Source organism: Trematomus bernacchii, unplaced genomic scaffold (assembly GCF_902827165.1).
Source record: "Trematomus bernacchii unplaced genomic scaffold, fTreBer1.1, whole genome shotgun sequence".
Classification (NCBI taxonomy): Eukaryota; Metazoa; Chordata; class Actinopteri; order Perciformes; family Nototheniidae; genus Trematomus; species Trematomus bernacchii.
The window spans coordinates 13356844-13382390 of NW_022987803.1; the positions used below are offsets into that span (position 1 = coordinate 13356844).

Sequence of the window (25547 nt, forward strand, 5' to 3'; positions counted from 1 at the left end):
AAAATGAACAAAAATGTATTAAATGCTTTTATCTAATATTAAAATGTAGTCCTGAATATGTATGCAAATTAATAAGACCATGTATGCCTAATTTGCATATTCAAATAACATTTAACAATTACTTGCAACAAAATAAAGCATTGTCTTCATGTAGGTTATCAACTTGGGAAGTTTCATGGTTCGTCTATTATTTAAAATATTTGACACATTCCCCTTAATGGGGGAAATGTTAGAAACCTCGTGGTCCCAGAGGAGGCAAAGTTAAGTATCTAAATGTGTTACCACTTATAACAATATAAATGTAGTCACCCAGGAAAAAGGCATGACAAATATAATGTTGATTTGAACACACTCCTGGATGCTAAATGTATCAGGATTCTTCTATAAACACTAGGATGGGCAAAAAAAGGGTCCCATCTAGAGACATGGGGTTTTCCCATCACCCACAGTCATGAAATGTCTCTCTCTGTAACGCAAACATATAAACAGTTCCCGGGGGGATACAGCCCCCCATCTATAGTATAATGACAACAAGGAAACATGACTTGCTGTAAAAACATTAATAAATACTTTTTTTGCATTCTTTCTTTTTCGACACACGGAAATGCATATCTACACAGGATGAAATCATCACACACACTCACACACACACACCTTAGAGTCAGAGTGGAGATCCAGGTGGGGATCATGTCCATTCTCAGATGTGGCTTCAGTAATGCTGATCCTTGGTGCTGAAAAATGAGAAACAAGAAAAAACCTTGATTATTTAACTTCATTATTAAACCCTTTTCCACTGGCAGCTGCTGTATGTACTTGTTCAGATCAAGATCTGGTTGTTTTACAACTGGAACTACGTTTTGTTTTTTCTAAACATGAGTGAGATTGAGCATTGTACAAAGTAGATATTTGGTATAGAAAAAAAATACTTAATTTGATTTATAAAAAACAATAAGAAAGATGTTGGCTTGCAGTGGAATAATGTGTCCAGCAGGGGGCGATGTAAGATCGTTAAGTAACCGCACAGATGTGAAACAGCAGTGCACAGCTGCATCAAGTGGGCTCTTTAGGCCAAACAAATAACGAAGAAACAGTGCACCTTCAACCAAAGACATTCAAATATGTATTTGATATGAATTATTTAAATATTTAATCAGCAACGATCTTATTCAGGTGTTCATCCATGTGCATTATTAAATGTTATCACTGCTAAGCTTTCTCTCTCCACCATGACATGTGTGTGACCCGAGAGTGACTTCATGCTCTATTTCTTTCATTTTTTTTTCCCTTTAAAAAGATACACAAAACATTCTTTCTTTCCATCTCTTTCTCTCGCCCCTCTGTCTCTCACCGTGTGACAGGAAACATATGCTGCAGCTATTTCCTGTATCTGGTCAGACACTAGCGTTTTACATCCAAACACACACAGAAACACACGCACACACACACACACACACACACACAGCAAACCCACCATCCACGCCCCCACTTCCATCTGCCTGTCATTCCTTCCACTAAATCTTTTTCGTGTGTCTGTCCATTCATTTAAATAGTTCAGAGTGAAGCTGTAATGCCATGTTTCTGTTACCTCCATCCAGACTGCGGCTGCTGCGTTTGGACGCGGTGCGTTCGAAGCAGGGTTCGGGGCGGTCTATGAGGGAGCTGGCCACGCGGGTCTGGGCCTGGGTCCGCCCGCTGTAACGGAACTTGGAGCCCAGGGTCAAGAAGCGGGCCTTGGCAGGGGGCTCGGGTGCGTTCAATCTACAGACAGACAGAGAGAGAAGGAGGAAGGGATGGGAGAAAAGGAGAGAGGAGAGTGAATTTAAAAAAAGGCACAGTAGTAGTAGGATGAGACCTAAAGAAACCATGTATAGACTAGTCACAAAAATGATCTCTCCGGCTGCCACATAGCTCACTGGTAGAGATGGATGTCCATGTACAGACTTGAATCCGGCCTGCAGTCCTTTTACACATGTGATGCCCTCTATCTCCCCCATCCATATCGATCTCTCTCTAATAAAAGCTTAACTAGAAGTGTGAGGCAGGATTTTTCTTCTTTTGCTTAGTTAAAAAAGTAGGTCTAAACCTCTATAAGAACACAGCAAGCTGTTGCTATATCGTAAGCAGAGGAAACTACAAACATATTGGCAAAATTACTGAGAAAAACACAAAAGATTTTCCCAGTGGCGAGAAACTTAAAGCAAGGATTGTGATCTTGAGGGATTAGCAAGAGGAGGGTACATTTAGAAATAACCCAAAATAGCCATAACTAATCTGTTGAAAATATTGCAAACTTGGCAAAACTGACTCTTTAGGCCTTCCTCCAACGCCACTCCCCCAAAATAATCATTATTAATGACAACAAACAAACATGGCTAATATAAGTACTCATAGCTATCAAGCTGGCAGCGTGGGAAGAAATAATTGCACGGGAAGATTGCACGCAGGTAGACAGACAGGTAGGTTGAAGGATGACATGATTGGACGGTTAATATTTTTGTCAGAGTGTAAAGACAGTTTAAACAAATAGAACAAAATAATTGTTTATAGGTTACCACCCATAGCTTACACCTGGGTCAAAGGAGGAAGGGCCAACAGTAAGAGTGTTTACAAAAAGCAACTAATAAATCGGAATCATTTTGTTTTCAAAACGTTTTGTTATGTAACTACATGTGCAGTAGAGGGAAACAACATGTTTGCGACTCTTCAACAGGATATTAAAGCTTATCCCTCTTCTCTCCTGCACACACAGACACACACACACACTCGCGGCGACTACAAACGCAACATTGATGAGCACCTGGTTGGTCTTTTGTGTGTGTGTGTGTGAGTGTGTATGCATCGCCCCAGGCATCAGACTGGTTAAACAACCACGAGATACACGCTCTGGACTTCTTTTCTGGAAGGAGAGGCAGCCTTTTGTTGAGCCTGATAAAGCACACATTCCTTTATTGAACGCTACCCAACAAGCCGTTTCAATATCCTCAACTCCAGACAGGCAGTCTCTGAAACCCACGTGCATTCACAGGACGTGTGTGTGTGTGTGTGTGTGTAACAGAGTGTGTGTTTGTACCTGAAGAAGCTGTGATTCTCCACACAGACTTTCCACAGCCTTTTGGCAGAGCGGTGATTCTGGAGTTTGAATCCCACCGTGCTCTCAAACTGCTCCGTCTGTCAAAGGAACATGAAACGGGGTTAATACAGACATCGGAAAAATGAAGTTCAAAGACTAACGAGTACTTTGTAAAGCACTATGTTTTCACTCAGAGTTCACACAATATAACTTTTTACTAAACATACATTAATAGGTGATCGATATCCTTCTTTCTTAAATCTAGCTATGTACGTTTTGAATTAGCCTATTTTGAGGTTATATAAAATAATATATATATATATATAATAAAAGAGGCTATTTTTAGGGGATTCCAGAACTAGATTTGTTCCCTTAAAATGTAAGTACAACAGAAAATATGTCATTTTATCCACCGCAAAAGAAACTCACGCTTCGTGCAGTACAGAATTATTTTGTGTAGGACCGAGTAAATCTAAGTATGTTGTGTTGTTTTGACTTAAGTCAGAGGGCCAGCTAGGTTTCTCTCCTGGAATTTAAGATTGTTAGTCACATTTAGTTTTAGTTTTCAGAAATGTTTACACCAAATCTTTCAGATGGAACAAATAACAGACACTTTGAGGATGTTTGGGTCCCGCCATAACGGTGCTGATCCAGTGAGTTGATTCTTCCACATCTTCTGAACCATCCCAGTGTCTCAACCTCCTGACCAAGGTATATCCTAACTTTTGTTTAACTTAGTGCTTTTTAATGCATGTAACACATGTAACATTAAGCTGTCAGTGGCTCTTTTTCTGCTGTAACAACGTACATTTCCCCTCTGTGGGACTAATAAAGGTATTCTAATTCTGAAGATCCCCCCCCCCCCCCCCACCCCTTTTATTTTTGTATTAAATGTTCTTTTATCTTATTTTCTTTTTCATATCTACCTTTTGGGATATTTTTCGACTTATTTATTTATTTCAATTGGTATTATATACTTTCATGTCTTTCTTTCATAAATGGAGCTGAATGAAAATGGAGAAAAACTTAGAAACCATTGCCCATTAAGGACAACACAAACCTACAAATATTTGTGCGAAAACCAAAATACGTATATTCAAGACTCTCCAAAGCACCAAGAATCCAATAGTTAACACAATGAATATCAAACTCAAATTTCTCCTATGGGTTTTTCATTTCACACTTTTTGTGTTTGGTCCAGGTCATTTTGTCGTGTAGAAAACATGTGCAGGAGTCTCTGAGCACATACCTCTCCTGGTCTGATCTTAATGTAGAAGTTGTTCCTCTTGTATGAAATCTTGAGGATTTTGGGCCAGGCGAATCGGTTTATCCGCAGCCTGTCTTTGTAAACCAGGAGTCCGTTAGCGCACACACCTAGCATGATGTCCACGCCCTCAGAATCCTGTAGGAATCAAAAACACACATTATATCATGAAATAGTTCATGAATCCCTGTGAAACATGTGTGTGTGCCACCTGCTTTTCTATATCAGATCATGCTGCACACAGATTGATTTTTAAAGTAGTCTGCTTAAGCTCAACAGGAGCTCAATTAGCACACACACACAACATTCAGTACAACTCTAACATGGTTACAGACAGACTAACTCACTGACAAAGCTTTTAAGTCCAAGGCCGTGTGGTAATGGTATTGATTACAGTAGTGCATGCACACAGGGAAAATCTGTTGGGACTAATGGAGGAAGTTGATAATGGCCAGTTTGACCGAGACACATAAACACATCACATGGCCTTCACATGCTGTCAGCGGCTCATCGATCGCTGCCATGGAACATATACATGTTAGCACTTTGGCACAGACAGAATGGAAATCAAATTGACCACTTGCTTTTTGTGAGTAAATAAGGACTGCACAGTTACTTCACAGTCTGTCCTCAACTCTTTATATATTTACTTGCCAGCTATGGTGTAACAATCTAAATTGACATAAATGAATAAATATTGATAAATAGTATTAAAAACTGAACTGAAATATGAAACATCCACCCTAGAATATTTGCAGATAGCATGGCTTGAGTTTTCAGTGCAGTCATTTTCTGTAATAAAGACAGTGAAAAGATTTGTTTCACTAATGCACATATTGTTATAAGGTAAAAAAAAAATGTATTGTATTTGTACAGCGCTTTATCTAGTCTTTACGACTTCTCAAAGCGCTTTACATTTACAACTCATCATTCCCCCATCAACCTGATTCATACATTTAAATCGAGATAAATTGAACCAGCAAAACCAATATTTTGAAAAAAATGTTGGTTGAAACACACATTTTATGATGACCAATGTTACTTTCCGATGTGTCGTAATGTGATTGAACCGGTTCAGAATGGGGCCAATTTCAGTTTTTTTATTTGAATTAAACATATCGAAGTGCATTAGTGTTTGTTTCAATATGATTGATAATTTAGTATGACATATAGCGTTTGAAAGGGTTCATCTGTGGGTCTTGGCGTCATGAAACTTGCAAAAACACAAATTGATGACACGGGACAGAAATAGCTCTGCCCCCTGAATTCCCACAACTTTGCTTTGCCAGAAAAAAGATTTGCAACATTGGAAACGCTGTCTGTGCTGCTCTCATTTCCCCCCCCGGTTGTCCCTCTGTGTTGCAAACAAGTGGAGCATGCTCTTAAAGGGCACTCGCCTCTTTCTTTCTTTCAAGGATCTGTCCCCATGTTATGTCTTTGTCTCCTCTGCATCCTCCGCCTCACATCCTCTCCTTCTATTTTCAGAGTCTCCCCCTCTCTCTCTTCTCATGCATATTTCCCCCATTTTTCAGACACAAAAATACTCAGACGCACATGGAAACATGCACACACTCTGCTGATGACCTGCTATCCCAGTGAGAGAGAGACTGGCTGTTCCCATGGCAATGGCCTCCATGTTTGTACAGCTGACACGCACATACACTCACACACAGATGCAGTGACACGAACATGCAGACACACTCTTTCGACATCAAAGAAATGGTGCTACTCCCCTGATGTACTAATGGAGGGGAGAGGAGAGGTGAGGAAAGGACAAGGAAAGGACAAGAAGAGGAGAGGAAGAACAGTAGGAGAGATAGATGAGAGAAGAGGAACAGGCAGAGAAGCAGGTCAAAAAGATGAGAAGAAGATGAGAGGAGCAAAAGATGAGGAAATATGAGGGGTGAAAGGAGAAGAGAAAAGGAGGAGGACAAGAGAGGTAAAAGAGGAGATGGGGGGAAGAAGAGGAAAGGAGAGGAAAAGGAGGAAGGTCAGAGGATATCAAGAGGAAAAGAAGAGGAAAAGATAGGAGAAGAAAGTAAAACCTAAATGGAGGGTAAGAAAAAAAAGGAAAAGAGATAAGAGATGGAGGAGAAGCGAAGGAGAGAAAAAACATAGCAGGAGGAGAGGAGGAAAAGGAGATGGTATGTATTTCTTCAAACCTTAGCATGGTGCAGGTCCACCCCGTACATGGAAAGCTTCTTGGCATTTTCCAAAAACTGGATGTCTGCTAGTGCCGGTGTCATTCCCCTAAACACCCAGACAAAAAGCAAATGACTATAAACACCCAAACATTTACAATAGTATGGTAGCTTAAATCCATACATTTGGAATATATGGAACAGGGACATAACCGAGTCATGGTCCATTTACTACAATAAGGAAACGATGTACAGCTTTAAAATAACACACAAAAAACATACATCCTTGTCCCGGTCTACTTTCGACAACCTGTATCTCTGACCTGTGAGACTTGTGGAGTTCAAGAATCTTCTCCTCCATCTCTTTGTTCTGATTGGGCGCAAAGGTCAGCTGACCGACGTTGTCCAGAGGCAGAGGCTGGTCGGGTTCATAGTCACCGGCTTCTGCCTGAAAAACCAAAAGGAGGCGGTAAAATAATACTTACTGACACCTAAAACGATACAATGATATTTGCAGTTCAGAAGAAGGGCGTTGGGGTCATAGCCAGTGTTGTGGGCAAGCCATTACATGTTATTATGGTATGTTGATTCACAGAGTTTGAGCAGATTTTTAAGATTGTAGGTAAACCCTTTGAAAACATGTGGAAACTTGTATCCATACACGATGTATTGTACCTGCAGTGTGTACGACCCCAGCAGAGCGTGAGTGACAAAGGAGCAAGGCAGTCGTCCTGAAGCCACATCTTCACGGAGCTGCAGACACAACAGGTACCTGCATGAGAGGAAAGAAGGGAATCAGGCTGGGTTTAAGTCTAATCAAAAACTCTAATCCAGTCTTTGGACTGAAACCGGCTCCATTGTTCGTGATAATGATAAAAAGATCAGCCAAATTTCCTCCTGTGAGGCCCGAGCAGACGGGGTCAGCTGGTGCAGATTAAATGTCTTTGTTGGTGCCGTGTCTGTTGTAGGATTTATTTTAGTTTGCTGGTACACTGGTTTGTTGGTATAACTTTGCGTCTAATCCTCGCCATGACATGCCCAAACTCGTAACGTGCAGTTAGTGAATTGTCCGGCACTGTGAGCTGCCCCCCTACAGTACAACCTCTGTGGAAGAGTTCATTATGTGAATAGAGTTTCTGTGTGAATGAGTGATTCAGACACCTCAGGGTGCTGGTAAATGAGTCTGAAAATCTCATTCAAAGTCACCTTGGCGGGACTTGCTGATATGGAGGCTTTAACACCAGTCATCCAAATACAGGGCTTCTTTATACTTAGTAATATGTGGCCTCAGGACTTTAACCCATCATGTTAATATGGTGTAAAACATATTGATTCTTTAATATGATAATGTACAATTACAAAGCCTGTAGCAAACCCTGTGAAAAGAGACATTGAATGGGGCCATAAAATGTTTTTTCGGCTTTCCCATCGTATGTTTTAAAGTTTTTTTTGTATGTAAATGGTCTGCAACGGCTAAAATCCAAAAGTTTCTCATGCCTGAAACACTTTGTTACAGAATAAATCTAAGGATTACAATCAAAGTGACATCACTATGTAACACACCATTTATTTTGGCTAGCGATCAAACACATTGTATGTGATAGGCCAAGGGGCGGCACATCTCTAAGCAGTTGACCAATCATACCAGAAGCATTAAAGCATGGAACCACAAATAGGAACCTGAAAATGAGCGTAATACGGCCCCTTTAAATAAAAGTGTATTGAAAAAACACTCTAGGTGAGTGTATGCGATTTAGTGAGTGTGTGTCCTCAATTAGCCTTCAGCCACAACCATCAGAGAAAATGTTCGCCCCATTAGCCGAACACTCCAACCTAAATGCTGAGTGCCCTGAGCATGCCCAGGTTTGTGTGTGTGCATTTAAATGTACAAATATAAATGAATTAGCAATGTGCGCCATGCCAACTTGTGTTTTTCTTAACTTTTGCTATAGGCCTTATAAAACATTTTCAAAGTGACATTTTAATGCTGCAGCTAAAGATTTAGTAAAGACCATAAAAGGAGCTGAAAGAAAAAGTGTATGTTGGACTTAAAATCACCAGGTAGACAGGAAACAGAACTCCAAATAAATGTTACTCCGTGTCTGCTGAATGTCTAAATAGAACTGTCTGCTAAAGAATTCACTTAAAAAGGGTTTTCCTTTTTTTCTTTACATTGTCTCATAAGAAACTACTTATGTAGCTTTAGGGAAAAGGTGGTACAAATCTAAGATGGGCGTGTGTGTGTGTGTGTGTGTATGTGTATGTGTATGTGTGTGTGTGTGTGTGTGTGTGTGTGTGTGTGTGTGTGTGTGTGTGTGTGTGTGTGTGTGTACCTGGTAATGTCTTCAGTGAGCAGTGAGGGGTCGGGGGGGTAAAACTTGACGTTGAATGCAAACTGCCAGTTGTTACCTGGAGGAAGAGAGATTATTAATTAGATTATTGATTTACAGCACAGCATCATTACTTATTTAAAAAGTACAATGGAAGTAAGTATATATGAGAACAAGAAAGACAGTGTAAAATGGTAAACCCAGCATTACGTTTTATATTTGTATTTCTATGCTAATCCATCCATTCATCCCTCTGCCCATATCAGCGGTGTGTGTGTGTGTGTGTGTGTGTGTGTGTGTGTGTGTGTGTGTGTGTGTGTGTGTGTGTGTGCGTGTGAGTGTGTGTGTGAAAGTGTGAAAGTGTGTGTGAGTGAGGGCAGCTAATGCAAAACAGCTTTTAGATAGTGCTAAGCCTGGTCCATCACACACACATATACACACAAAAATACAGCAGCAGATCAAAACTGGTATTGCATAACCTCATTCTGTCTTTATCTTAAAAAAATAAATAACATAATCTCCATCATCATCATAAACAAAAGTCTCCCCCCCCCTTCTTTCTGCGTCCCTCTGCCTAACAACAACACACACATGTACCAATGCATGCCCACACACTCAATATAATAATAGTCATGTGTAAAATTCCGTCAGGGGGAAGCTGCCATCACATCGAGACCATTTCATCCTCCAAGGAGAGACACACACACACACACACACACACACACACACACACACACACACACACACACACACACACACACACACACACACACACACACACACACACACACACACACACACACACACACACACACACACACACACACACACACACACACACACACACACACACACACACACACACACACACACACACACACACACACACACACACACACACACACACACACACACACACACACACACACACACACACACACACACACACACACACACACACACACACACACACACACACACACACACACACACACACACACACACACACACAGTTTGGCTTTATTAATACAAAATGTCACTTTATTGAATAAATGCTCGCATTTTGCCTTTCAAAAACATCATTTTTAACTGACTGGATAGTGGTGGTCTAATGGATAGTGAGGTGGGCTGAAGATCGGAAGGTTGTGAGTTCAAATCCCGCCAGGACCACCACCACTAGTGTGCCCTTGAGTAAGGCACTTAGTCCTTAGTTACTCCAGGGAGAATGTCCCTGTAATTGTAAGTCATTTTGGATAAAAAGCGTCAGCTAAATGTAATGTAATGTAACAGCGGTCAAAAAGTGATCCTATATCTGCTGGCTGTACACAAAACAAAGCACTCATCTGGTAAAACTGGGCAGTAAAGTGCCAATCTCACAGCACCATAAATACATATTATATTTCTTTTTTTATTCCTTCATTTTTTAGGCTGATGACATTTAAAGCTTCATTCTAACAGATGGTTCAAATGAAAACCCTTGGTACAGCACTATTCCATTTCATGCTAATAAAACATATTTTATTATCACGTATTCTTTCCACAGATTCCATTTTAGTCTCTTAACGTACAGAAATGGAAAATATCGAGTGCGTCTGGGTGTATGGATGTGTGTCGGTGTGTGGGAGTGAATTGAGTTTGTATGTTTTGTTGGCAGCGTTAAGTGCTTTGTGAGTCTCTCCTGTCCGTTATCTTCCTCCACAACCACGTGCCGCCCATCAATACTCCCCATGACGCATAGAATACACACATGCTATCCCTCCCCCCCCCCCTCCTACATCCACTACTCTCTTCCTGGCAACAATTCATCCTGTGTCATCCACAGGTCGTTCCCACTCAGGCTTCTTTGGGTTACTTTCAAAATAGATTCTGCGTATGTTTGAGTATATTGACAACTTGTCACAGAAAATAGAGGAACACTGTTTTGTTGAAAATGGTATTGCACAGAAATTAAATAATCTGTAGGAAGTACGATGTAAAACAGAAAAGATTATTTGAAAACGGATTTTACTGGACATCAAACTTTTTCTGTTGGGTTTATATCCAGAGAAGGACTGCATTGTTTGGAAATAGGTTAACAGTCCAAGCAGTATTATTAGTTACGACTGATATTATCAAGCCTTCCCTTAAAAATAATATCTAACATATTACATTCAAGCCAGCATATATTTGAGAATATACGGAGGTCGGAGGCCATTTATATTTATGTGAATTTCTGGATTTAACTGACAATCAAATGGGCAACCAATTGCAGTGACAATGCACTTTGCAAGCTTGTTTATATTTTATTATAAACATATTATATTTTCAATCTTTAACGATTATTATATTCCATTAAAATAGTCCACTATGAACCCAATTACCATTTGTAATACAGATTTAGCATTTGTGATTTGATCTAACTTTTTGTGGGTCCCCCTTTGTAAGTGAATGCAGCAACTCTGATTCGTGGTACATGTATATCATATGAATGTAAAAGGCTGTAGTTTATATTCTTACAAATGTAAAGAAAAATGTATACCTTGCAAAAAATATAGGATTTTAGTGAAGCACACTTTCACTTATGATCCTATACTTTAGACGGTTGCTGTTTGCTTTTATAACTGAATTGGCTGCTAAAGTACTTCCTGTATGAGCACAGTAAGACACCAAACACCATAAAGGTTGGCTGTGGAGAGTAAATGCGCGCTGCTGTTAAACATTAACAACAGACACACGCACTGGACTAAATCCAGAGTCTCCAGCCTTTCTGCTCGGCTGCCAGGGACTGTCAGCCCGACTCAGAGAGCGAGAGGAAATCTTGTTCTCATTATCCGTCAAAGTGACATCTTAGAAGGGGCTCACTGGCTGGGATTAATATTTGACTGCTCTGAATGTTTTTTGTGTTACAATGGATTTGACTTCAGACAGCTCAGATTTGTGGGTTCAAGTTTCTTGGAAGCAAGTTTTTCTCTCTTATTTTTCCAATTTCTTTTTCAAGTTGTATTCGTTTTTCCTTCATCCTCTCTCTATTTAGCTCATGTATTTTCCTTGGATCAAACCTAAGTTTTACATGATTTTTCTCTATTGTTTGACCTAATGCTCAAGTCATGATTCCACAGACACAAACAACAGACACACCCACAAAGTGTTGGTCATGATAATGTGAATTGTGGGAAGGAGTCTAACCAAACAACAAACCCTGTAGACTGACTTTTTTTTCATTTGTCAGTCCACCAAAATGACAATTTCGGAAAGCTCTCTTTTAAATCCTTACATCATAAGGTTTAAGGCTTGCACGTGGTACAGCTTAAAATAGTTCCAAAAATGAAACAAGGACCCAAAAAAACCAACTGTTTAGGTCCCAGCTGGGTATGTAGTGACGTAGCTTGGCGACTGCTGGGTGTAAACCGATGGTAGTTTAGAGCAGATTGGCGTCAAACCTGTCATTTGTGTGGTGCTGTGTCTGTACACACACGGGCACAAATATACAACTCGCATGATACAGCCGTTCAGTATAAACACACACACACACAGAAAAATGCACACAAATGAAGGCCAGTTGCATATCGCTGATCCACAAACCACAGGCACACACAGTGAAACAGCCACAAGCCAATGAGGCATGCATGTTCACCACACGCTCACACACACACAGCCAACTACCTCACATACACTCATTCAAAAATAACACTTTATGAGCCAAAAGTATATGTTTTTACAAAGCCTTTCCCTTAAAAGTGCAACTTGGAAGTTTGAGGCTGGGTGTTAAAGCCTGTTTTTACTTCAAATAGGAAGACCAAGATAAAAACAGCAAGAGTTAAGCTTTTCCTGAAGAGAAGTCAGCTAAAGTTTTGGGCATTTTCTTCAAAACCCTTCTAAAGAGAAAGACATTGTACAGCAAGAAGTACCAAAAGAAGTTCACAACTTCTAATTAAATCCTCAACAAATACAATGACAAAGTGGAGACACACCAACCTAATTTGTCGTGATTCTAAAAAGATGTCATTTGTAATTGTGCTCTGAACGCAATATAGAGACGTCATCTCACCTTTTTTTATTGTTACCAACACATGCGTCCATTCAAAAACCAAACAAAGCTTTGACTATGCTTGGTTGCTCCACACACTTGATAGCGGTTGATCAACAACAGACACCACACCGCACCTTGCCCCGCATTTATAAATGAACAGCTGTTCATAAAGCGAGCGATAAATAATGAAGTAAACAGGTCACACCTTGGTAACTGCATCTATTCTGCCAACTTTGCAAAGACCGCTGTCGTGAGGTTTCAAATGTCTCCGGCTTTGTTTGTCTTTATTGTGAAGCGGTTTGTTTTGAATTTTTTAATTAATTCATTATATATATTTAATGTATCGCCTTTTGGCAGAGAAGTTGGGGCTACCGTTTTATGTGAAATATATTGTTGATAAAGGCAGAGGGAGACATGGATGGATGGATGGATGGATGGGTTAATAAATGGATAGATGAATGTGTGTATGGTTGGATGAATGGATAATGGATGGACAATTTGTCGATGGAAGATTGATGGCTTGATGGATGGATGGCGGGCGGGATGGATGGATGGTCGATAAATGGATTGATAGATGGGTGGATGGATGGATGGATTGGTCGATAAATGGATAGATGTGTGTATGGTTGGATGGATTGGTCGATGAATGGATAGATGTGTGTATGGTTGGATGAATGGATAATGGATGGACAACTGGTAGATGGAAGATTGATGGCTTGATGGATGGATGGCGGAAGGGATGGATGGATTGATGGATTGTTAGATGGGTGGGTGGATGGATGGATTGGTCGATAAATGGATAGATGTGTGTATGAAACTTTAAAGAAGGCAAAAAAAGAAACTTACTGCGTATCTGTCTCTTGATTTCCTTAGTGGGATCCAACCAACACTGTAGAGAGGTAGAGAGACACAGAGCAGGAAGAAAGGAAAATCACTGTGAAATAATGTATGTTACAACAAGACACTGTACAGACATCCATGTCTGGAGTTCCTTTATGTGTACATTACTGACTTTTTGGGCATACAGTACATCCTGTGTGTGTGTGTGTGTGTGTGTGTGTGTGTGTGTGTGTGTGTGTGTGTGTGTGTGTGTACCTTCTGTTCATGGCTGTCAATGTAAGCGAGTCCAAAGTAGTCTTTCTCCATGAGGTTAAGGTGCTCACACACCTTAAAGAAGAGGAATTGGCCCTTGGCACGTTTCTGCAGCAAGAGAGAGAGAGAGGATTATAGATTAGAGTGTGTACTGTACTGTATCATTTGATGGGAAAACAATATTTAAAAAAAGGGACATATTATGCTCATTTTCAGGTCATATGTAAATGTTTGGTTATAACCAGAACATGTCTACATGATTTAACTTTAGAGAACAAACTGTTGCTGTCAAGTGTCATTATACAGCTTGAGAAGACCCATTTAAAAACTCGTAAAGAAACACATTTTGAATAGCAGTTAAACACTTGTTCAATCCTCTCAATGCGTCCTTGTTTCTTCTGTTTCATTACATCGGTCCCATTTTTCTCTTCCTTTATTTCCCTGTTTCCCTGTCTGTCTCCGGGCAACACATTCCTTCAAAGGCCCGATAGGGGCTTTAGCCATAAAATCCTCCACACTCAGCTATGACAATGACATTTAGCACACATCCATGCACCCGAACACACACACACACACACACACACAGCTGCAACCTTTAGACGGATAGAAGGTCAGACAGAGAGCGGGTGGAGAGAGGGAAAAAAAGATGAGAAAATAATGAAATAATGTTCATTTAATTTCAATAAGTCAGCACAGCTTCAGTCCAACGCTCGGCGCACACGCATACACACACACAGACAGAGTTGCAGACAGAGTTGCAGACAGGGCAGGGAGCGTGGTGAAAGTGGAAAGGAAAGAGGATGAAAGACAGCATTTTTCTTCTCGTCCTTGGACAGCTGAAAACATCTGCGGTATTTTCCTATACTCGGTCGCATTCACGCTCTCACAGTGTAGTTGCATTATGAACGCCCAAAGAATGTGACCTTTCTGTGCCAGCGTGCCTCCAAGCAAGGCACAGCGTAACAGCAATTGTCACAAAATCTGTAGATGCCTATCATTCAGACATTATCAAGGGAGAGGTTTTGGGAAATTAGCATGATTTCCCATATCAGGACATATTGCCAAGGGAACTGTTGATGTACTCTGGACTACATGCAAAAACGTATTTCACCCTTTTAAAAATGATACAGCGTGCCAGGGGGCAGAGCTGACATTTTGTTTTGGGCTCCATTGGTACCAACCAGCTAGTGTTTGTCAGGAAGGAGGAAAAACAATGCTCCAAAGAAAGGCTACATTTAGCCAAGGATAAAAAGGGGCCCACTCACCTCGAGATATCAGAGAACATTTATTGAAATCCTACTAAGTTTGGGGCAAAGAATGATATTTTTGCTTTCCCCACAGTGGGTTCACCAAGCGGTCTTGGAGACTCTTGTGAGTTCACCGAGCCCAACTGCATTCATATGTGATGATGTTATCCCATAGTAGCTATTTAATTGTATTGAGAGCAGTTTTGAAACCTGAACTCACTGTATACATGGAGCTGTTTTGACCTCTTGGATAATCACAGCCTTATGAAACTTTACAATCACAAACTCGAGACAAAGCACATACAGAGACATGGCTATATTTACAATAAGGGGGATTCTGAGCAGTTTACAGAACTGAAAAGTTTACCCCCAATCACAGAAATTAGATGTCTTGCAGAAGTCTCCACATTGTTTTAAGTTCTTGATACAAAATCCCAGCATGATATTTTCTGTGGGTTTTTCTCAGATTCTTAATGTCCTTAATGTCTTAATTTGATGGGGTATTTTGATCCAATCAAATGGTTACATTTGTTAACTAATCTATATAATAAAACGGCATCTACTCAAAAATGGCTAAAACAAATTACTAGACATAATTAAGAATGGGAATGACCATCACATACCTTCATTGTAATGTTATAAGCCTTTATGCAATTTGACAGCTTTTTAAATAATCTTTATTTCTATATGTATGTCTCGAACAACTTGACACAAAGTGCTGTATCTCAAAATAAACTTCAGAGTCTCAGCTTCCTGATAATGTTCACCACATCTATGCCAAAATGGTGCGGGAATGGTCAAAGAGGTCAAACACTACTTCGCATTCTACAGCTTGTATCCCTAGCAACATTCATTCCTGACATCACCAGTACCAAACTGCTTGACTTGTGAAATTCAGTGATGGTGTAAGAGCTAGAGAGATGCAGTGCTTGTCCGCATTTTATTTATCAGTGAGGCAGTAAAGGCCCCTCTGTGTCAAACCCAAAGTAAGTGCACCTAATATACACAAACACTACTTGACTCATGTCTGAAACCTAATGAATTCTATGAAGAGCTACTTAACCGTGTGACACCCAAATCCTGCTGAAAGCAATACTAATGACATTCTTAGAAACAGCATTAAGACCATGTGACACTAAAGGCCCTGACACACCAAACTGACACCAAAGAACACGTCCCGACGGAACATGACTGTTGTGTCGCCTCACGTCTCCTGCGTCTTGGCCAACAGTCGCACTGGAACACACCGCAAAGACTTCAGCCGACGGCCAAGTAGCACGTACGAACTGCGCATGCGTGAGTGGCAATAACTCTCCTTACCAGCAGGCGGCAGTAGTGTGTATTCAAAAGAGGCAACAACCGGAAGAAAGACTGCATGATACACCGAGAGAAGAAGAACAGACTGCGTGATATAAACAAATAACAAATAGCGTGTGCGTTCCATTTTCACTCTACAGCGAGAAGCTCATGGGGCTTTCCCGAACCTGTGTCGAGAGCTGGAGTTAAATAAAATCTCAGATTTGCCTTCTTAATCGTTTGTTTGGGTCCCTCACTTACGTTTCGCTTCTCATGCACTGATTCGCAAAGCTGAACAGCCAATCAGAGTGATTTATTTTGCCGACGGCCTTTAGCCGACAGCCTACCGATTCAACATGTTGAATCGGCGGCGGAAGGTGTCTGCACGGCCGAAAAGACACGACGGTGCGGGACACACCAATCTGAGTAGAGCGACACGACGCTCATCGATGGCCAGACATCTATCGACACCGAAAATCGGCCCGGTGTGTCCGGGCCTTAATACTCCCCTTTGAAAACACACACTGTTAAAAAGAGGCAGAAAAAAGTCTGGACAAGATTAAGTTATTACATTGGAATACATTTTATGCCATCATCGGAGGACAGATGGATGATAGAAGAATGGACACGGAAAGTAGGAACTGATGTGTGTGTGTGTGTGTGTGTGTGTGTGTGTGTGTGTGTGTGTGTGTGTGTGTGTGTGTGAGAGTGTGTGTGTGTTTGGTATTGTGTGTGTTGGAGGCCTGCTGGGCAAAACATAAAATGTAATCTCTGGAATGCATTGTGCATCTCTCCCTCTAACTATGCCAGTGTGTTGAGAGATAGAGATAGATGGATGTGGATAGATGGGTGTGAGTGTGTGTGTGCATGTGTATGCGTGTGTGTGTGTGTGTGTGCGTGCGTGTGTACTCCAGGACAATAGCAGTTAGTCGCAGTATCAGCGTTTTCTGTTTGGGAGACAAAGCAGCTACTGTTCAAACGACCGTGGACACTGTTGGGCGTTGGCACGCTGCAGATTAGGAAAAAAGATTCTCGGGTAAAGTTGCCAGTTGAAATCCCTAAAACCCCAACAAAGTTATAGAGAAATTGCTCACTATTCTTTCGCAGGGCCATTGAATTAGACCCATAACTTCTACAAGCTCCTTGACTGTGGCTATTCCTGGCATCTCCCCTTGTGAGTGAGTGTGGGAATGTGAGCAGGGGGTATTGCTAGAAACAAATAGAATACTGCTTGGGAAACAGACGTTTTTAACCACAACTATGGTAATAACGAGAAAACCTCAAGATATAAAGTTGGTTCAATTCCATAGCTAAAGCATTTTTGGTTTCTCAGTTTTTTGTTTTGTTTCTCAAGCTATTGTTTGAATCACTTGCTAATAAATTGTTACACGAGAGCCTGTGACATTAGCACGTGATGGCTCCGTATGAGTATGTCCGAGAGTGTGTGTAGAGGAGTCTGGGACACGTGCTTGTTAGGGAGCAGCAGACTCAGAAAACTAATCCGGTGGGACCCCCATAATCTGCCAGGTTTGTGTGTGTGTGTGTGTGTGTGTGTGTGTGTGTGTGTGTGTGTGTGTGTGTTCTGGTCACCAGACAAGCCCCCGTAGCGTGCTCTGCTTTACTCTGCATTTATCCCCTAAACCCCGCCCTAAACTATGTGGTGCTTCTGCCGTGGCTGCACTATTGAGGCAGAAAGTTAAAGAGCCCCACACTCAAAATCACACACACTCACAAACACAACACACACACACAACAGATCTGATCCTATTAGCGATCACATCATTGACACGCTGCCAGTCACGTATGGCTGACATGACTAGCAAGATAACTCACACGGAGAATGTGTCAATAATTTCTGAGACAACAACAACTTGTTGATGTTTCCATTATCATGTTAATCAGTGTCTAATCAGTCAGACTTACACTCTGAGGCTACATCACATGCAGAAATAACAGGGTCTTCCTTTTTGCACACAAGCAGTTTTTGGGCACCACTTAGGCCAAATGGTTGTAAAACCAATGTTGATAACAACTAGCTAAACGACTTGCCAGATCTAACAGATGTAGTCCACAGTAGACTTCTTTAGTAAGTTTGGTCATTACGCTTTTAGATGTTTTTTTTATTCTGTATTGTCTGATCTAGCTTTTCCACATTTTTCTAAACAGTTACTGTATGTCAAGAATAAAATGGTCTAAAATGATGAGGAATGTAATATTTAAATTATAAAATGTAAGATTTTCTAAATAAAACAATAAGGATATTAATAGGGAATATTTTCTTTTTCCAGGAAAACATTTAAGTGGAGAATAACATACACATTCTGCAATGGTGTACACGTCAACCATGACACATTGGTTTGATCCCATGTGATCAGAACAGAACTAACATCCAATAATGATCTAAAAAGATAAATGTGGAAAGGCTGCTTTAACATTCTGCAGCAGCAATGCAGAACAGGAATGTCAGAGTCATGTAAGGCAAATGAATTCAAACACGTCATGATACACATTTTTCGCTGCATGATAGAATATGAAACTCTTAGAGTTATCATTGACCAGTGGCGATCCGTCAGGGCCCTCTAGGCCCTCCGCTGTGACGGACCGGTGAGCGGAGCAAAACACACACTAAGAGTTAGACCTAACACACTCAGCTATTTTATCTACCTCTGGAACAAGCTAAACTAGTTATAAATATATTTATTCTTCACTGTCGGGTCACTCATTACTGGATCAGCGAGCTGCATGAGACGGATACTGACAGGCTGTCAGGAGAGAGAGAGAGAGGGAGAGAGGAAAAGAGAGCGCTTCCGCTAATGTCTCCCGTGTTATTATCCAAAGTTAATGTAAACTTGAATAATGTACTTCATTTGAATGTAATAATTATGTTGGTTGTTGTTTGTGGAAGCGCCAGTGAATGAGCCCCATTAACTGAGTTTTAAACATCACTTTAAATGGAAGATCCCTATCGGCCCCGTCCACTTGATCGGATCGGTGATCGGTATCGGTTGATACTGATTCCGGCGATCGGAGCATCCCTAGTTAAAAAGGAGGTTACTTCTCTTGAGGCCATGCATGCTGAGAATCCAACTCTTCTCAATAAAACATTTAAAACGAGCTCAGAATCTGCAGATATTATCCAATAGTAAACCTTCCCCATCTTCTGTTCTCCTCCATGTTTATGCTCTACGTTGCGACTATCAACAACAAAATGTGGAGTCTTACCTCCACCTCGCAGGTGAAGTCTGTCCCGTCCAGGAGCGTCACGAGACACACCGCCAGTTTCATCTTGTTCTTCCTCACCAGTCGAAGAGGAGACTGGAAAATAGATGTATGGCCCTCCTCTCCTCCTCCTTCTTCTCCCTGTGCTTCACCTTCTCCTTCCTGCTCCTTCTTCTCCTCCTCCGCTCCCTCTCCTTCTTCTGTCACTGCGGTCTCCTCTGGACTTTTCTCAGCACTCTCTTCCACCTTCTCCTCCTTTGCAGGCTTGAAGGAGATAGCGATTTGCAAAGTAAAAAAAGGAGATCAATTGTGTTAAAACAGATACACACATGGTTTCCCACTGAAAAACCACTCCATCTTCTATACAAAAGCCACTTTTTGCTTCGTGGTGAAAGAAAAATCATATAAAATGTGACCGTTTGTTCAAAACTAAGTAGGAAAGAGTACTGCTCTCTCTATCACTCTCCTTTTTCTAATCTGAATTTGCTCTTAGAATCTGCAGGCGTTCCTTTTGTCCTGATTACTGAAATGTTGATGTCACTGGGTGGGCCTGGGTGGCTTAATGCGATCACTGGATGGAACAGTTTATGTGTGCACGTGTGTAAGAGGGAGAATGGCTGTGTGTCTCTCTCTCTTTCTCTCCTTGGCCGAGCAACAGTTTTAAACAGATGGACTGTGCTGCTGTGAGTTTGTCAGCGTACCTTCTATCGTGTGAGATGCTATTTGACTAAGTAACAACATATCAACACTGGCTTATTGTTAAATCTAAAAATGAGAGTGTGTGTCAGCAGCAATATGTCTGACTGACAAAGGAAGACATTTGTTTAGGCAAAGTACCATTCACCAGCTTGCTGTGTGTGGTCCATTAACATCTATGGTTATGTGCTACCTGTCAGCAGTGCATATTCTCATTTTGACATGGGAAATCAACATTAACCCCCTTAGATCTACAATAGCCGCTTACCTATTCATTTATTTTTTTGGACAAATAAAATCTAAATAGGTGTGATTTAAATTGGTGGTAAGGTGGATTTGTTAAAGATTTTTTTTCAAAATACCAAACAGATCACCCATTGTAGCCATGCCTCTTACTGATCAAACCCTTCTTTTGCAGCCCTGTTAGAGAAACGCAGATTTGGGGTCCTTAGCTTGAAATAAATAAATAAGAGGAGGCGGAGCTAATGCCTGATCAGAATTATACTGGAGATAAAGTTAAATTCGGTTAAACGCCATCCTGTTTAAACCACGTCAAGGATTATTTCTGAAACAGTATGGAGCTCAAATGCTTTTTCTCTTGCAGGTTTCATCACAAGGTGAGTTCTTTTTTTATTTCCTGCTTTTTAAAAACACATGCGCTCTACAGTACAGGTTAGCTCTGAGTGTTAGCGAGGCTTGCTAATGTAAACAAAGACGAGATTACGTCCAAAACACGTCAGGCATTGTTTCTGATAGCAACTTTCTGTGGGTCCATGACGTCACAGCGGATGGACACGTCACAGCAGATGGAAATCTGTATCCGCTTGTTGTAGCCCCGTTTTTAGAGATTTGGGTACGGAGGAAAAGAGAGAGGGTTGTATTTTCTGACGCTGCGTGAGTTCCCCGACGCACCGGGGACACATATTTATGTATAAAAGACATCACAAAGTGCATTTTGCATGATAGGTCCCCTTTAAAGTAGTATTAATAATCCCATTTTACATTCCAAATATTTTACGCAACAAGTACAGGGTATTTTTGCTGTAAATAACTATGTTTTTGTTTTAAATATATTTGATGTTTTTGTTTAGTTTGTCATTTTGCTTCCACAGTTCTAACCTTATCCATGTTGTTTAATTACCAATATTTTGGGAGAATAAATAGTGAGAGATCATGCCTCAACCAAAACTTTTATCATGTGTGATCTTGCATGTAGACTAGATGGAGACCCCCCTTTGTACTTATTAAGTTTGCTACGTATGAGCCTTACCTCGGTGTCTGCGCTGGCTGTGGAATGAGATTCTGCTTCTTTTTCCTTCACTTGGTCCGACTTTACTGCCTCGTTATCTTCCTCTGCGTGACCGTTCACTTCTGGGACAGGCCCGTCCTCTTCCTGTGCATCCTTGCTATCGCTTTCCCCGGTGGTTGGCTCCTCCTTGGTCGGGGAGGTCTTTGAGAGTAAGGGGAGAAAAAAACAGACATTTAAAACCCAACTAAATATAGGTGTGCTGGAATGAGTCCGTAATCCGAGAATGAGTTAGCATTGTAGAATTTCTGGGTTCTATCATCCAGATAAAATGAATGAAATAACATCAGACGGTAACATAAGCTAACGAAATGTTCATGTTGTGTTTTAGGACATAACTCATGTCAGTAAATACCACACTTGTACATTTCTGAAGCTTTTGCCTAAAAAAGGGGTTTACCTCATTAAAAGTGACAAAAAAGCCAACTAATCATCACGCCACCACGAGTTCGCCTTCAGTCCAGTGTTGGTGACAAGAAGCTTTGTGATTGGATGTGGTTTGTTTATGGCATTACGTTTGTTATTTACTTCTGACAATTCTTTTTGTGCTTCAAAATGTCTAAAAGTGATGTGTGGAGATGATACTGCTGAACAAAAACACGAAAAGTATTTCAAAATTCTAAAATCGAATGGAAAAAGAAAGCAAGCGATCTCTTGCCATGCTATCTTCAATGAAGTACATTTTAGAAGATAAATAGTAAAGTATAGAAGGTGTATGTAAGGGTTTTACCTGAGACTTCTGCTTCTTAAGCCATGTTGGCAGGTATCGAGCTATTCCTTTTCCCTCCTTCCCGTCTTTCTCCTTCTCTTTCTCCTTCTCCTCTCCCTCGGCGGCAGTTACTTCCGGAGCTTCTTCTGAGGCCTTCTCCGATTGGTCGGTCTCAGCGGCTGACTCCTCGGCTTTCTCCTTCACCTCTGTCTCAGAGCCCACTTCTGTCGTCATGGTGACGCGTCAACCTGCAGAGCGAGGAAGGAGAGCGATAGACAAGCATTAGATTTGAAGTATTACAGGAAAAAGAATGATAAAAACTAAGACTTTTATCAGGAATAATACATAGATCTAATTCTGGGTTTATTTACTTGGATCTTTAAATATATGCCCAAAGGGAAAATGTATTTAAAAAATACATGTTTTTTCCAATCTTTATTTTATACTTAGTATAATGATATCACTATCTTTGGGCTACTGGTACAGTATATCACAGAGAGATGGAGGAAAATCAGACTGCTCCACTGAATTTGGCACAAATATAAATCTTTCATGGCACGCAACTGCAATTTTAGTCTGGAGTATATTTTATAAATGAGCCACATGGTCTCTTTCTTTACCGAGCTATCAATGTTTCCCTTCAAATGGGAGGAAGACAGAATGGAAGATAAAGAAAATATATAATATATATAACACATATATTAAATCTATGGCAGTGTTATCAGTTTCTCAATGCAGCCTTCTAGTTCACAGCTGTTTGCACCTGAGCTCATGGCAGTTTGAAACATTAGCTGTTGTTAGCTCTTTTTACAAAAGAACACAAGAGTTGAGGATGTCATTATGTCACACAACGAGTTTCATCTGGGTCAGCAGCTGGTTACAAGGAGTGTCTCACACACACACACACACACACACATACACACAGAGTGAAAGAGGGGAAATGACTCAATTCTTTATATGCGAGTCATTGTTTTTACCCTGCAGCTGTGGTCAACACACAGACACACACTCTTCAACCCAAATATATTTGGCAGCGCTGTCCACACACACCCTCTCAACGCACATAGTAATTTGGCGTGACACTAATTTCATGATAACACTAGTTGACCCGTGAAATTGGTCTTGAGGGGAAGACGAGGTCAGAATGTGCGAACCTGCCCGCTAAGGGAGTCCACCTACATACACATTACACACAGTCTGCTTTTAAGTGTTTTTGATTGAGTTTCCACACGAGTGCCTTCAGGCTGAGGGTTAAGCATGATTCATACTCTATTGAGTCATTGTCATCCACTGTCCTTTCAATTCCTTCTGAATCATTGTCTCTCTGGCCCTCTCCTCTAATTCCCTTATTCATTACGTCGTCTGCATTTTACTTTCTGACCGTCTCCCACTTTCTCTTTTATGCCTTGCCACCTTCAATAAGAACACACACACACACACACACACACACACACACACACACACACACACACACACACACACACACACACACACACACACACACACACACACACACACACACACACACACACACACACACACACACACACACACACACACACACACACACACACACACACACACACACACACACACACACACACACACACACACACACACACACACACACACACACACACACACACACACACACACACACACACACACACACACACACCACACACACACACACACCACACACACACACACACACACACACACACACACACACACACACACACACACACACACACACACACACACACACACACACACACACACACACACACACACACACGTCAGTAGGGGGGGTGGAGGAGGGGAGTCAAAATAGAACAGGTCTCCTTACGCATGATTGGCTAATGAGGCAGGGTGGGGAGGAAGGGATGGAGAGAGAGAGAGAGGTGTGTGTAGGTGTGTGCAAATGTCAGACAGGCAATATAAGTGTGTTCTTTTGCAGATGAGGAGAAAAAAAACAAATACCATCGTTTTTCAGGAAGGAATCTTAGTGATAAAACACAACAAACCGCAATCAGCACTAAGCCCTCTGGTTCTTAATAATGATATTTACCTAAAATCAGGTCACAGATGCATTTGGGGATTTTTCCACTTTAAGGATGGACACATCCGTCTCTAGGTCAGAAGATTATTATGTTGGTGCACACTGGAATATTTTAAGATGGATTAGCGTGACATTTGCTCAAATCATTCATGATCCCCACAGGATGAATCCTATTGACTTCATTGATTATTTTACTTTCAGTCTAGTACCAACAGCAGGCTAAAGTTTTGAGAGAGAAATGTCTTTACTTCGCACATTTGTTTATTTACATTTCATGGATGATTCTGAATGGCTCTGCTGAATTCTGCTGAGTCATCTTGGCATTGACCCAAGTGTAGCGCTGTTCCCTCACTGTTGAACAGTTGCATCTTTTGGGAAATATTAAACTATGGTAAGTACATATTTTTTTAAATGCTCTTTTAATGGGTTACATTTACAGAGGGACCTTTAAAGAACAAAGGTAAACATAATAAATACATACATAGATCGAAATATTACCCATTTTGTACAAAAGCCAATGTTTCGGCAGATTCATTATTATATCAATAAACTGACATGCATTATAAGACTAAGTCTCTTGTATTTTTTAAACGTATTTGACATCAATTAAACATTATTTACAATATGTTTGCACTATTGAAGCTTTAATTATGAAAATCAATAACATGTATACTCAATGCATTGTATAACATTTTTCAATAAAGTTGGGGATAGTTGTGTGCAGTGCAGGCATGATGACACTGTTACACAAGCTTTAAAAGAGCAATCATTCTGAAGTATTAAGAGTGTGCAGGTTGTTTTTATCTGCGCAGGCGATCTGAATACATTATTAATCCATTTGAGCATATTTGTCTCCCTATTTATGAGGATTGGGGTCACGCTCAATGTGCTCCTTCAACCCTTCAGTAGAGTCACCATACATACGGCAGTTCCCCTCCTCAGGGACACCGTGTTTCTCAACGGACTAGCTAGCAGTGTATCTGTGAGTGTTTGTGCGAGTTGGCATCAGAGTGCAGCTTTATGCAAGACGTTCGTCACGGCCTCCTCTTTAAACCGGCCCTCTGTCTGTAAAACGGGGAGCCTTGTTTACCTCCCTCACAACTTTA

At 40.9% G+C, this 25547-nt stretch overlaps 1 protein-coding gene across 13 annotated transcripts in view; it reads right to left on the reverse strand.

The window, feature by feature from the left end:
- Positions 1 to 25547, reverse strand: part of epb41l2 (erythrocyte membrane protein band 4.1 like 2) — a 60158-nt gene that overhangs the window by 17057 nt on the left and 17554 nt on the right. For all 13 annotated transcript variants that reach the window (XM_034150726.1, XM_034150721.1, XM_034150730.1 and 10 more), the window contains exons 2-14: positions 22401 to 22627; positions 21635 to 21814; positions 19672 to 19932; positions 13910 to 14014; positions 13661 to 13703; positions 8809 to 8884; positions 7151 to 7247; positions 6799 to 6923; positions 6497 to 6584; positions 4320 to 4472; positions 3071 to 3168; positions 1586 to 1758; positions 655 to 731 (exon numbers count right to left, since the gene is read on the reverse strand). In XM_034150726.1, the coding sequence (XP_034006617.1) occupies positions 655 to 731; positions 1586 to 1758; positions 3071 to 3168; positions 4320 to 4472; positions 6497 to 6584; positions 6799 to 6923; positions 7151 to 7247; positions 8809 to 8884; positions 13661 to 13703; positions 13910 to 14014; positions 19672 to 19932; positions 21635 to 21814; positions 22401 to 22613 (1689 nt within the window). In that variant the 5' untranslated portion in view covers positions 22614 to 22627. The remainder of the gene's footprint in view (positions 1 to 654; positions 732 to 1585; positions 1759 to 3070; positions 3169 to 4319; positions 4473 to 6496; positions 6585 to 6798; positions 6924 to 7150; positions 7248 to 8808; positions 8885 to 13660; positions 13704 to 13909; positions 14015 to 19671; positions 19933 to 21634; positions 21815 to 22400; positions 22628 to 25547) is intronic.